This window comes from Symphalangus syndactylus, chromosome 21 (assembly GCF_028878055.3).
Source record: "Symphalangus syndactylus isolate Jambi chromosome 21, NHGRI_mSymSyn1-v2.1_pri, whole genome shotgun sequence".
NCBI lineage: Eukaryota > Metazoa > Chordata > Mammalia > Primates > Hylobatidae > Symphalangus > Symphalangus syndactylus.
The window spans coordinates 81,939,622-81,952,947 of NC_072443.2; the positions used below are offsets into that span (position 1 = coordinate 81,939,622).

Consider the following 13,326-nt stretch of genomic DNA (forward strand, 5'->3'; position numbering starts at 1 on the left):
CCCTGTTTTGTCACTGTGGCTTTTAGGACTAGGGTAGGAATGCTGTTCTTGAAGTTCCCAGGCAGACTGTTCTGAGAAGGTGCGGGAAAAAAATGAGGACAACATTCATCCATTCAGCAAACATCATTTGAGCTCCTCCCACATGCCAGGCACAGGGCTAAGTTCTTGGCATACAATGAAGAATGAGAGACTGCATCCCTTTCCTCATGCAGTGTCTCTATATCAAATATAGAAATAAAATTCCACTGAGGTGACATCATCATCATCACTCTGTCTGCCCCCAGATACGCATCCAAGTTCCTTTTCTAGTTCATAACTGTTGCATTATTTTTCCTCATTCAAAAAAAAAAAAAATAGATCTCAAGCAGCACAGGCTACTTCAAATCTCCAGATGTTGTGTAGCTTGGTTGATGGATCAGTTGTGGGTGATGGAGGCTGGGTTTGTCTGGAAGTTCTTTGAATTTATTATTTCATATCTTGGAAGAGGAAAGGTGAAATAATATCTTCAGAACGGGAAAGCAAAAAAGCAAAAGAACGATGCAATCCCAGGTAGGTGAACAGCATCTCAGCAGGAATTGAGAAAGGAACTATGCGCTATGGAGAATCTGGGCAGGTGTTTGAGGCCACTTCCAGAAGCTTAAAATTGTAGTGATCCAGATTTTTTAGTATTGCTCTTTTATTCTCACTCTTAGAACTGAAGGCAGGCCTACTTCTGAAACTCAAGGTCAAAATATTTCCTTAGGGTCTTGAATTCCACGATCTCCTAGATAGTCTATATCAATTTTAGGAAAAGCAAGGCTTTTCCGATGGCCAAACCATTCCATAAAAAAACTTTTTTTGTGATCTGTCCTAGAGGTGAAATGCATTACAGTAAAGGCTTATCAGTTCCTAAACTGTGCACGTAATTGTACGGAAAGACATGTATGTCCTTCACTGAGAAGCCAGTCTGGGTTGGGAGCAAGAAATGGGAAGATGCTCAGAGAAAATGGAGAGATATTAGGATGTCACAGGTGAATAGGGACTCTTATCCCTTACCATGCTGTAATCATGTCTTCACGGTTCAGACACCTAAAGAGGGTGAGCTGCACAGAGCCAGGGAGTGGATCTTGTTCATTTGGCGTTCCTCACCCTCCCCAAGTCTCAGCACCATGCTTGGCACACAGTAGCTGTTAAGCAACCTTTTACTGACAGGAGTTGCTCCACTGCACATGTATGGCTGGCCTGGACACTTAAATTTCCTGATGTCCCTTTTAAATCAGCCCAAAAGCAGACAAGAGCAAAAATGAGTGGAAATATCCCCAGACCTACAGATTCAGAGAACAGAGCATGGATGAGTTCTTGGATGTCTTAATACATAGAATCTACATTAGAAGAGCCTAGAACCATTGTTTTCCTCGGTAGAACAGATTCTATAACCCTTGTTCTAGGCCAACATAGCAGGGACATTGTTTCATAGGTATAAATATGCAATGCCAAAAAGTCAATAAGGCACTCCTCATGTTTCAGTGCTGCAGAAATTTAATTCATCAATTTGACAGACATTTACAGAGCCTCTAGTCTAGTCTATATCAGGTTACCTGTGCTGAACACAAAACAAGGCATGCTGTCTTTTGCCCTCAAGGAGTCAGTTGAGTTAAATGACCTCTCCTTTTCTGACTTTCTGGTCCTATAGAGCCCTCTCAGTCATATTAATTTTGCATTCAGCTTCCTCTTTTCACAGCCCTGCACTCCAAGGGCTATGAACAGTTCTCCTGTGAAAACTGAAGACGATTACTTCATTGGAAGGCAGCAATTTAGCATTTCCATTTCTCAAATTGGGCCGGAACTGGCACACAAGCCTCAGAAGATCAGCACAGGGACCTGTCCAACTCAGTCCTCATCAGGCCTCCTTTTCACAAAACCGGCAAATGATGTATTTGCAGCGTAGCTTAAAATGATCATCATGATTAGAAAGCTACTTCAGTGCACTGAGCCTTCAGAAGCCAAGATACATTTATCTTTAACATGATCATATAATATATAGGGGTGTTTTAAGGGTTTGGGTTTTTTAGGTTTTTTTTTTTTTTTTTTTTCTTAAGAACTGGGCTCCCAACCTTAGAAATTATACTTGGCTTCCCTGCATGCACTCAGGGTGTGTTAGCAAGCTGGCATCCTTTCCTGAGCTAACTAGCTGTGTGGTCCTCCCATGCACTGTTAGAAAACTGCTACAAATTCTTCTTAAAGCAATGCTTTCCTGGTGGCTGCATGATCTCCAGAACTTGACAGTGAACAATGCTAAAAAGATGCATCAGACAAATGGGGCTTTAATAAAGCCATTTACTAACCAGGTGCTTTTCTTTAAAGACATTTGATGATATCACCCACTTCCCTGAAACCTTTTAAAATATAACTAGGCCCCTTTTACAATGCTGATGTCAAGGATAAGATCTTCCACCTGTATTACCAGCTGGCCATGTCAGGCTAGGCTTTTTCTATGAGTTGTTAGCACATTGCTGAGATCATAATTTGACCAATGTCAGAATTACGTTACATTCAGATTCCACCATCGCACAATTCTTGAAATTGTATATGTATGTTAAGCATACATATAAAATAGTTGTATATTATGACATTTTAAATCATAAAATAATGTATTTTATTGCAAAATAATACATTGACATTGAAAACAAAACATAGTGGAAGTCCCCCAATACCACGCCTCCTGATTTCACTCCCTTCCTCAAAGGTAGCGGTCTTTAACAGCTTGATGTATTTCCTTTTTATGTCCTTTAACAAGCAAAAACAATTTTGTAGTCTTTAAAGCAATGTAATACACTTGCTGGATTTTAAATTTTTGTCTCTTTCAAAACCAGAAAGGGGAAAATAAAAACCCACAGCAATAAACGTCATTTAAGATTTTTTTCCCCACCACGAGGTTTTGAAGATTAAAAACTGCTTTGGTTTTTTGTTTGTTTGTTTTGTTTTATTAATGAAGTAATTCAAGGTAGGCAGTTGCCAATGTGAGAGAACTTACATATGCTATACTGCTGTAATCGAGTTTTTGTGAATTCATTCATTCTCCTACAATTAAGGTTCTCCATAGCATGTAAACTATAGACAGAAATACGCCAAGCTACAGGTGTTCCGTGTACTGCCGAGAAAGGAAGGGTGTGCATGTCTGTCTCTGTGAATAGGCCTTCCTTAGTTGGGAAAGTCATTTAAAAGGGAACACATGTGAAGTCATTGTCAACTGAAACTGATTACAGCCTTCAATTTTCTTTTTCACTGACCTCTCAGAAAATATCTCCTCCACCTGCTGCCATCTGAACGCTGAATTGGTCTTTTCCTACTTTGTTTTAATAGAACCAGGATTGCATTTGAAGTTAAGCTGCAAAAAACCAGTCGATCAACAGATTTTCGAGTCCCACAGTCAATATGCACCATGTTTAATGTTATGGTTGATGCCAAAGCTCAATCAACAAAACTTTGCAGCATGGAAATGGGCCAAGAGGTAAAAAAAAAAAAAAAAAAAAAAAATACAGATTTTTTTTTTCCCTCTTCATTGATCATGTAGAAGAAAACTTCACAAATTCCTTCCATCTACCCTAGTCTGCTAGTTTCAGAAATACACTCTAACATTTGTGGATTAAGCCATGGATGAGTGTTCAGTATCTGTTTGTCAAGTAGATTTCTAAGGCATGTGCTGATGAGAATGTCAGTCACTTGGAAGTGATTCTTGGCTGGAGTTGGGGTGGCCATAAAGTTCCTCTAAGCTAAATGAAGTTTGACGACCTTATTTATTAGGCTGGTGTCTCCAACAGATCTGTGTTTGCCAGAATGAAAGTCATTTTCACATTTGAAGTGCATTTTATCACTTTGAACATCTGGACAGCAAGAGAGGCCTTTCTTGCATCAAACAACTTCCGGGATGTATAATGTTAGCTCACCCTGCTACACAATCCCCAGCCAGCAGGTTCTGAATTTCCAAAAAAAAAAGAAAAAGAAAAAAAAAATTTGCAGACTTTCAATTTTCCTTAGACTGAATTGATCGTGAATCTTTCCTGACCAAAAGTTTAGTCCTTTGCTAAGTTTGCAATTCCAAAGCAGTATTTAAAATGTAAAGGAGAAGGAAACAGCAACTTGGGCTTGATTAAAGACTATCATGATCATTTTTCTCTGATGGCCTTAAGCCAGCTAGATATTCATATACCAATTTAGAATTAATTCAGAAGCATTTCTGGCAACTCTATGTTGTTGCCAATTGGCATAAATTGCTCCTAAATCAGATCTTTCGATACCAGCCTTACATGTTCAGAATTTTTACTAAATTATATTTGCTCCTTATTCGTTATTTATTTTCTCTTTCGGCACCTTCCATTTTTAAATGTGGGTTGGTGGTATTCTCTTCCTGGCAAGATCATCTTCAACCTTGTTTCCCCTACAAGTCAGCTTCCTCAGCCCCCACCGCCACCCTGGTTAACTCTGTTCCTGACTAATTTTCTTGTGGAGGACCTTTCCCTGGAGGTTACATTCTAGGCACTGGAGTCAAATTCAGGGTGCCCTTGGTTCTCTGTCCCAGCATCATGTGCTCATGTGAATATGTGAATGATCTGGGGCAGTGGGTTCTCATATTTCACTGTACATTAAACTCATCCAAAGAGCATCTGAACACCCAGATCATTGAGTCTCACCCAAGAGTTACAGATAGGTCTGGGATGTGGTCTAAGGATTGGCATTTCTGACAAGTTCCGTGGAGTTGCTGATGCTGCTGGCTGTTCCAGAGACCACACTGTGAGAACCACTGACCTGGATACTCAGTATGTAAACCTGACTTCAGGGGAAGGACTCAGGTAGGAAGGATAGCCCCCCCTTGGGGAAGACCTGGGTTCGGTGTTCAGAAACCTAGATTCTTCCCTTGGCTGAGCTGAAAGCTGGAGTTTGACAAATTACTCAGCTTCTTTGGGCCTCAGTTTCCTCATCTGTAAAATGATAGCACTATTCTAGTTTTATCCAGGCTGTTTTTAGTGGCACAATCTGTTTTTCAAACCAAATCAAGAAGGCCAGCATGTGACACAAATAAAAGAACAGCTGCTCTGGATGGAGAGGGGAGGAGGGGGCCTAGAGTCCAAGCTGCCAGGTGGCCCTCTGCTCTGCACCTCTTCACTGCCCACCACCCATCTGAGCTGCTCTGGAATATTTAAACAATCTCTTAGGCTTCATCAAGCCCACTTTAAAGGCTCTGTTCTTGGTGATCTCAAAAGTTCACTGAGATCCCTTTGAGTTCATATTTTCCAGAATCCTGTTCCTCCTTAATTTTTCTCCCCTTGGAGCTACTATTTTTAAAATTGAGATATAATTCGCATACCCATAAAATTCACCCGTTTAACATGTACAATTTAGTAGTTTTAGTGTATTCACAAAGTTATGCAGTCATCACCACCGTCAATTTTAGGACATTTTTATCACCTGAAAAACTGAGTACCCATTAATTCTCACTCCCCTCCCTTCTCCACAGCCCTAGGTAATCACCAAAATACTTTCTATCTCTAAGGATTTACCTATTCTGAACATTTCATATAAACAAAATCATACAATATGTGGCCGTTTGTGTCTGGCTTCTTTCACTCAGCACAGTGTTTTCAAGATTCATCCAGGCTGTAGCATGTATTGGTCGCTCCTTTTTATGTATTTATTGACCATTGTATATTTTCTTTAAAGAAATGCCTATTCAAAATCTTTTGCCTATTTAAAAAATTGGGTTATTTGTCTTTTTATTATTGAGTTGTAAGAGTTCTCTATATGTTCTGGATACTTGACTATTATCATATATACGATTTGCAACTATTTTCTCCCATTCTGTGGGTTTTCTTTTTCATCTTCTTGATGGGATTCTTTAAAACACAACAGGTTTCTTTTAAATTAAATGAAGTCCAGTTGATCTATTTCCCCTTAAATCTTCTTGAGATGTACATTTTAACTGAGTTTTCTAAGGATGGTGCTAGGCCAGGGTGCAGAAGGGTTGATTCAACAGGACTGGTCTTGCCTTCTCCTCAGCAGCTTTTGCAGTCCCTCCCCAGCTTGATTCAATAACAGCCACGTTTCACAAGCTCCCACATACCTGGTCAGATGGTTAAACAATTCTTCCAAACACGCCAAGTCACTTTGATCTGGGCTTTTTTCTTTTTGAGCTGGGGGTTTAGGGAGAGTAGTGGGAGTGTGGGAGTTGCTGTCACAAACTTCAGTGAGAATATAAAAAAAAGTATGGAGCCATTTCTCAGGGGAAAAAAATACTTTCACATATTATTACTCTACAATTTCAGAGGACCTGGGGACCTCCTTGACCAAACCATAGACCCCAGTTGGAGACAGAGGATGAGAAAGAACAGGTTGATTTTTATCACAATGGTGGACCCTTCTTTTGTCTTTACCACTAATCGCTTCTGGGCCAAGGTAGAATGACCTTAGCTTGACCTCGGAGTCTGGTTTTATAGAAGAATAACTTGCCTTTTGGTTTAATGATGACATCGTATGGACTCCATACCTTAGCTGCCAAACGATGTGTCATCATTTGCTGAATGAAGAACATAGCATGCAACACACAACCTTTGGAAAGTATGTAGTTTGTTAAAATTGGGTATTAAAGTCCCCTAATTCTGATTATAAAATCAGAAAGTTGTCTTGGACTTGCAGTAACATTTTTGACATGAAACAGCAGTGTCTATTTCTTTCTAGACATTGTTCTATTTGATAAAGTAGAAAAGACTACCCATACTCTCCCCATATGACTCAACATAATTTTTTTAATGAAAACAACTGAGGCTTGTAAACATTTCTTGTTTCTCCCAAAATAGCGCGCACACACACACATACACACAAACACACATCTAGACTGAATATCTTTATTAAGGGCCCACCCAATAATGCATCCTAGTCTATGATTCTTATTGTAAGGCTGTTGGTTTTTTTCCCAAGCCATCTTGGAGAGATCTATCGTGACATTTTTCCTTAGTATAATTGAATCAGAGACACTTAAATGACCAGCTGTGGGAAATGAGGCTTCTTTGAATGCCAAGTGGCTGAGAACAGGTGAGAATAAAGCTAGCTTGACTTAATTGTCTATAAATATGTACTTCTTCTAAGTGGTCTAGCACAGTGGCTGTAACCTTAATCAGAACTTCAATGGAAAGTCATATGGAAATGTTTCCTCCTTGATTTTTCTCACTTTGTGGAATGGGAATATTCGTCTCCAAAGTAAAGCTGAGTTGCTAAAATGAGATTTAACAAGAATATCTGGAAACATCCTGGAACTGGGATAAGAATAGATGAAAGTCCAATGTTTTTATGTAGTTTGTATTTCTGAGTATGGGATATAAAGCCCATATTATAGACCTAGCTACTAATACCAGCCTCCACCTGGGTCCCAACTCCCTCAAGCTGCTTTAGATTAGATACTGGCCAGGTGATGAAATCTCCAATTTTAAGATCACATCCTGGATTTCATCACTGGGTAATATCACATGTAAAGACAGCTGCTGAAACATTTGTTAAGCATAGTTTTCCATCTTAAATATTTATTTTTTTCATTAAAATTTGTGAAGTACCAATGGAAGGGAAATTGTGTATTAAATAGTTTCTCACTTGGTCTAGTGTGTTTTCGTCTCATTTCCAAGGTCAGATGGTCTTAACAGAAAGACAACATACACACAATCTGTTCTATGACAAGGCAAAACGTGGAGCACAGGAAGTCAAGTGGAATGATTTTCACACAGTAATTGTGAATTTGCAACTCAGCCCATCAGAAGCAAAAGTAAACTGACCAAACTTTCCAGGCAATTGAATATTAGTAGTTCCCTCAGGATATAATTTTGGAGTATAGGGCAAATTAATCCAAGAAGGCCAGTAGAGGCCGGGCATGGTGGCTCACGCCTGTAATCCCAGCACTTTGGGAGGCCGAGGCGGGCGGATCACGAGGTCAGGAGATCGAGACCACCTTGGCCAACATGGTGAAACCCCATTTCTACTAAAAATACAAAAAAAATTAGCTGGACGTGGTGGCACACACCTGTAGTCCTAGCTACTCGGGAGGCTGAGGCAGGAGAATCGCTTGAACCCAGCAGATGGAGGTTGCAGTGAGCCAAGTGCCGCTGCACTCCAGACTGGTGACAGAGTGGGACTCCATCTCAAAAAAAAAAAAAAAAAAAAAAGCCAGCAAAGAGGACTGGAAAATGGGAAAATGGTAAAGCTCCCTCTTTGTACCATATCTGGATAGTCAATCAGACTGCAAGAGATTTTATAACAAAATTGTCTAGTGGGAATGTTTGTTAATTAAAAGATGCCCCAGTGAGAAATATATACCCCTTCACGGAGCTTCACATCTGCGCTGAACAATATATCTCCCAAGAAAGATCAAGGAGTGAAAGCAGAGTACTCATTAGTGCTCCAGAAAAGCAAGTGAATCCAATAAGTCTCATGTATCACGGAAAACTGGCAAAAGGGATTCACGTATTCTGTAATTACTTGACTAGGAATAAGGGCTGCTTTGATATTTACCTCTTTGCTACATGATAAACAGAGTAATTATTACCCTGCTCTGCTATCTTCCCCAAAGAAGATTTTATTTAAATTGAGGCATAATTTACATACAATAAAATATAGAGATTTTAGGTGAGTTTAGAGAAATGTATATACACACGCAACCACTATGTTAATCTATTAATAATAGTAGTAGTAGTAATACTGCCACATAGCACTTCTCAGTTTCTAAACCACGTTTCCATGCATTGTTTCATTATTTGGTTAAGTGAATATGATGTCTGTATTCACAAGTTATAATTCTACCCCCACTGCAAAAACGAGGAAATAGACCAACAGAGATTGACATGCTGAAGTTTCCCCTGGGGAGAGACAGAATAATCATATCAAAATACTTCGTTTTATAATCAGAAAAAAAGAAATGTTCATTATAACAGAAGGGGAATGGAGATGATCATATTTGTATTGAGTGAAAGGGAGAGATAGTGGGACTGCCTGGAGGAAAATTAAGGCCAAGTTTGGCATGGAAGAATTGAAATGGGAAGAGGTTCCCATAAACCACCATATTTCCATAAGCCACGATGTCTCAACCGTGTCTCTTTATGAAAGGGTTTGAGGTTCCTAGCTCCTGAAGAGAAAGCTTGTTTCTCTTGGGAGAAAGAACGACATCATTAACTCCTCAGAGTAAGACCCTGAATCTTTGCTGGTGTGCGGAGAACAGTAACTCTTGTCTCTATTTGTCACTTCAGCCCAGTTTTTCAGGAGAGTGTTTCTCAATGATGCTCTTCTGTGCTTGGGGTAGTTCATATTATTTTGCACACAGCTAGCTTTTCTGATTTAGTTTACTCCCATAATTAATAAATGTGAATCATTTATAGCAATAAAAAGAAAACCTAGATGAGCGAGGCAGTCATATGAGGAGGAAAAGTAAGCATGTGATTCTGGATCTTATCTCAAGACCTAAAAATGAATTTGGAGCCCTGTCAATTTTCCTGAATTCTTTTGCTCTGACATCTTTCTTTGTGTTTCTAGCAAAGAATTCTGCAGATAATTTTTTTGCATTTAGCTTCAGGTTTATGCCACTTAGGAGTAAATTCCTTTTTGAATCTAGCAGTATAGCCAACATGGGTTCTGATTCAACGGGACTACAACATAGAAGCCATTAGCTGTATTGTTTTTCCTCTAATCAATTAAAATGAAACTGGAGGAGATGACTAAGTAATGACTGTCTCTCTCTACCCTTATCTAATACTTGATGAACTTGAACAACTAACAATATTTGAATCACAATGACAGTTGACAAAATATTTTCACATCAAGACTCTCACTTGATCTCCAAAACAGAGACTTATGAGTCTGAAAGCATGACTACAGGAAAGGACTCGGGCACTGGTTTTTAAAATAATGATACTAGCCTAGACCCACTAAAAATCTTTATACAGGGTTGGCTTTATTCCTGTTCCAAAATCAGAGTTTCATACTGGTTTCTCCCTTCTCATTGGTCCAGGATGATAGTATTATTATCTCTTTTGTTTGTTTTTTACAGATAAGGAAACTGAGTTAAATTTTCATAGGTAACATGACTTCCCAACTTTGCACTGGGACTTTATCCAGGTCTTCCAATTACAAACAAACCTCACCTATGATTCTAAATGGATTTACCTAATTCGCATCCCTTTGCTCACTCTCAATAATTCTGATTGCCAGTTATCAGAATATTAAACCACATTACTATGGCTTATTTCCATATGTTTACATAGATTTTTGAATATTTAATTTTTATTTTCTCATGTGTCCTTTTGTCCTAATTTTTATTTGCACTGTTCCTTTTTTTTCTGTTCCTAATTAATCATCCTTCTGAAAGTTTGCTAAAACGTGGGTAAGTGCATTTTCCTTTTCAAATAACAATGTCTCGCATTGTTATTTTTTGTTAAGGAAATATGGGATAATTCAAATGGATACTAAAATGATCTAATAAATGTCAAGGAGCTGGCATGTAATATTTTGTGTTAAAATCACTTTTCCTTTTTCCCTGGCATTTACAGCAGATTTTTATTTGTGTGGGGGTTTGTTTTCACATTACTATGTAAATGTAATTGACAGGCACAGTTAGAGAAATTTAAAAACTTAGCAGTGGTCTCAGTGTAGGCTCTAATACTGGGTCTGTTTATCCATGTATGGAGAAAATGAGTGGCTTGTCACAAGGGTTCAGAAGGAGACACTTTGCCTTTATACTGAGTCAAGACTTGGAGATAAAATGAGGAGTTCTGAGGTATTAACCCAAAGAACCTGAGGGTTTCAGAACAGTTTTTGCAAAATTAGTCACAGTGTCTTCATCAAATTCCCTTTGGAAAGGGAATCTACTACCTAAGCCACAACCCCCAGCAGTTTTCCAAAGATAATCTTTAATCTCCTGTGTTAAATTATTACAGTATCCTGCTTTGTAAGATCCAAATCAACACACTGCTGGGTCATTACGTCATTCATGTGTGCTATTTGTAAAAGTGTTTATGTGTCTACACACATTAGAAGCATCGAAAGGCTTAAGTGAGGAACAATGAACTTGGTAATATTTTTAAGAGCTTCAGATCTCTCTCCGTCAAAGAACTGGGGTCAGGATCTTACAGATATTTCTGGGACTAAGGAAATAAACTAGGTCTGCAGGCCAGGCTTTATTTATAAATCATGTTGTCTAAAAATTACTGACGGATGCAATGCCATCACCTCCCAAACATGCTAATATTTGTCTTTCTGTGTTCTTAGCATCAATACCATTCAAAAATAGACGAACTAATTGAAGAAACTGTTAAAGAAATGATAACACTCTTGGTTGCAAAGGTAACCTCCAGCTTCAGGTGAAATGTTTCATTGTGAACACTGCTTTGTTATGTCTCCATTTCCATTAAAATGTAACACGTTAAAAAGTTGAGCTGGATACTTGTGTCTCTCAGGAAACAAGATTGTACATCACCCAGCCTCAGCTCTAAATGATTTTCCGGTGATCTCCAGCCGTGTGAAGATAAATTGATGAAGTGGCATATGTTAACTTAATAAGAATTTGTCCCCAAATGTTGCGCTAGGTTGTATGGGAAATGTTTGTTTTGTTTTTCAGCACTGACAAAGTTAGATTTTTAAATACAGAAAGTTAAACGGTAATAAGGAATTCTGCCATCATGAAAACCCCTTTTCCTCTAGTTTCACATGCAGTGAGAGTCATAATAAAACATAAAAGTCAGATAAAGCTATTTCAGTCACCCTCATGAATTATAGAATTTTAACTAAGTAATGCTGAATGGGAAGACATTTATATTTGCCAGTGCTAAACTTCTGTTTCCCCCAAATTACTGATAAAATACAAATAAAAATAGATTGGATTAAATGTAGTGCTAATATGTAACGTAGAAACTGCTTTGCGCAGTTTTGGATTTTAAAAAGTGCATTTAATATTATCGCATGCTATATGCAACTCAATAATATTTTGTCACTTTGCACTTCTGTAACACTCTATATTTGCAATCACATAATAATGAAGAGAAAGCCGGATAAGTCAAATATTTCTATGTAAAGGCAATCTATTCCTTTCTCCGAAGGCGGGAACCAAATAATAGACTGCAGAAATGAACGGAGGGCTCGATCCCAGCCTTTAGGTGGTTGGGAAATGATGTGCTTTATGGTGAACAATTATGGTTTGAAATAACATTTTTTTCTTTTTTGCTGTTTTTCTAGTTTGTTACTATCTTGGAAGGAGTGCTGGCAAAATTATCCAGATATGACGAAGGGACTTTGTTTTCTTCTTTTCTGTCATTTACCGTAAGTAAATAGCTTCTTTATTTCCTGGCTTTTGTTTTAACTTTTGGTTTCGGCTTGGGAGAGGAGTTATGTTGCGTCATTTTGTTTTGGGATGGGTATGTGTGTTAATTACAGTCAACTATTGTATAATACTAACACTATGTGAAAAGCCAAACATTTCATAACTGCAGGTAATCCAACATCAATTCTATTTCATTTGTAAATGTACAATATGTGTGTATTTTTACGAACACACACACACATTTCTATGTGTATGCATCCAAAGAGTTGCCTACCTAAGCCCACCTTAGCTAGCTCTGGCAAATGACTTAAAATGTGGGCCACCATTTCCTCATCTGTAAATGAGAAAAATTAATTTTAGAGTTTTAAATGAAGACCTGCACTCAGGCCTGCAAATATGTTTTATATGGTCCTCACTGTGTCAAGTATGTTCTTCTTAACTGAATTGCCTACATTTAAAAATCAGGAGAATTCACAGAAAATCCTGTATTTCTGAGGGTGCCTTGCATAGCATGCTAGGCACACAGCAAGTCTGCTGGAGCTGTGTCTTGGGGGTCTTAGAGTGGACATGTGTTTGCAGTTTGCTGTAACCCCCTCCTGGCTGTTTCACTCATTCACATACCTACCTGGGCTTAGGAGCCATTTAAGTTTACAACTTCTGGGACATATGATCTAATTATTTGCAAATTCCAAGAGGCTCTGATTCTGTGCCAGAATTGGGCAAGGCCATAGAAATGAGGTAGCTAAGGCTGGGCAGAAACCAGCCTTATTTTCTATGGATAAATGATCAATGGAGATGGTTGCTATAAATGGGCTGCTTCGGGGGCCCAGTTCTCCCACTCTTCCTGATGCTAGGCAGACACCACAGCTGCATGCTTCCCTGCCGTTTCTGACAGCAGGTTCCTGCTGGCTCTGAGACTAGCTGTTTTCCTCTGACAACACCATAGGAAAGGGAATCAATTTAGGACCCACTGCCTATGGGTCTCTAAAACAGACTTCACTGTA

General features: G+C 38.7%; 1 protein-coding gene across 21 annotated transcripts in view; it reads left to right on the forward strand.

Annotated features, from left to right (window-relative positions):
• Nucleotides 1–13,326, forward strand: part of CADPS (calcium dependent secretion activator) — a 477,516-nt gene that overhangs the window by 395,700 nt on the left and 68,490 nt on the right. For all 21 annotated transcript variants that reach the window (XM_063630798.1, XM_055260407.2, XM_055260410.2 and 18 more), the window contains 3 exons: nucleotides 3,343–3,490; nucleotides 11,275–11,349; nucleotides 12,238–12,321. In XM_063630798.1, coding sequence (XP_063486868.1) covers nucleotides 3,343–3,490; nucleotides 11,275–11,349; nucleotides 12,238–12,321 — 307 coding nt within the window. The remainder of the gene's footprint in view (nucleotides 1–3,342; nucleotides 3,491–11,274; nucleotides 11,350–12,237; nucleotides 12,322–13,326) is intronic.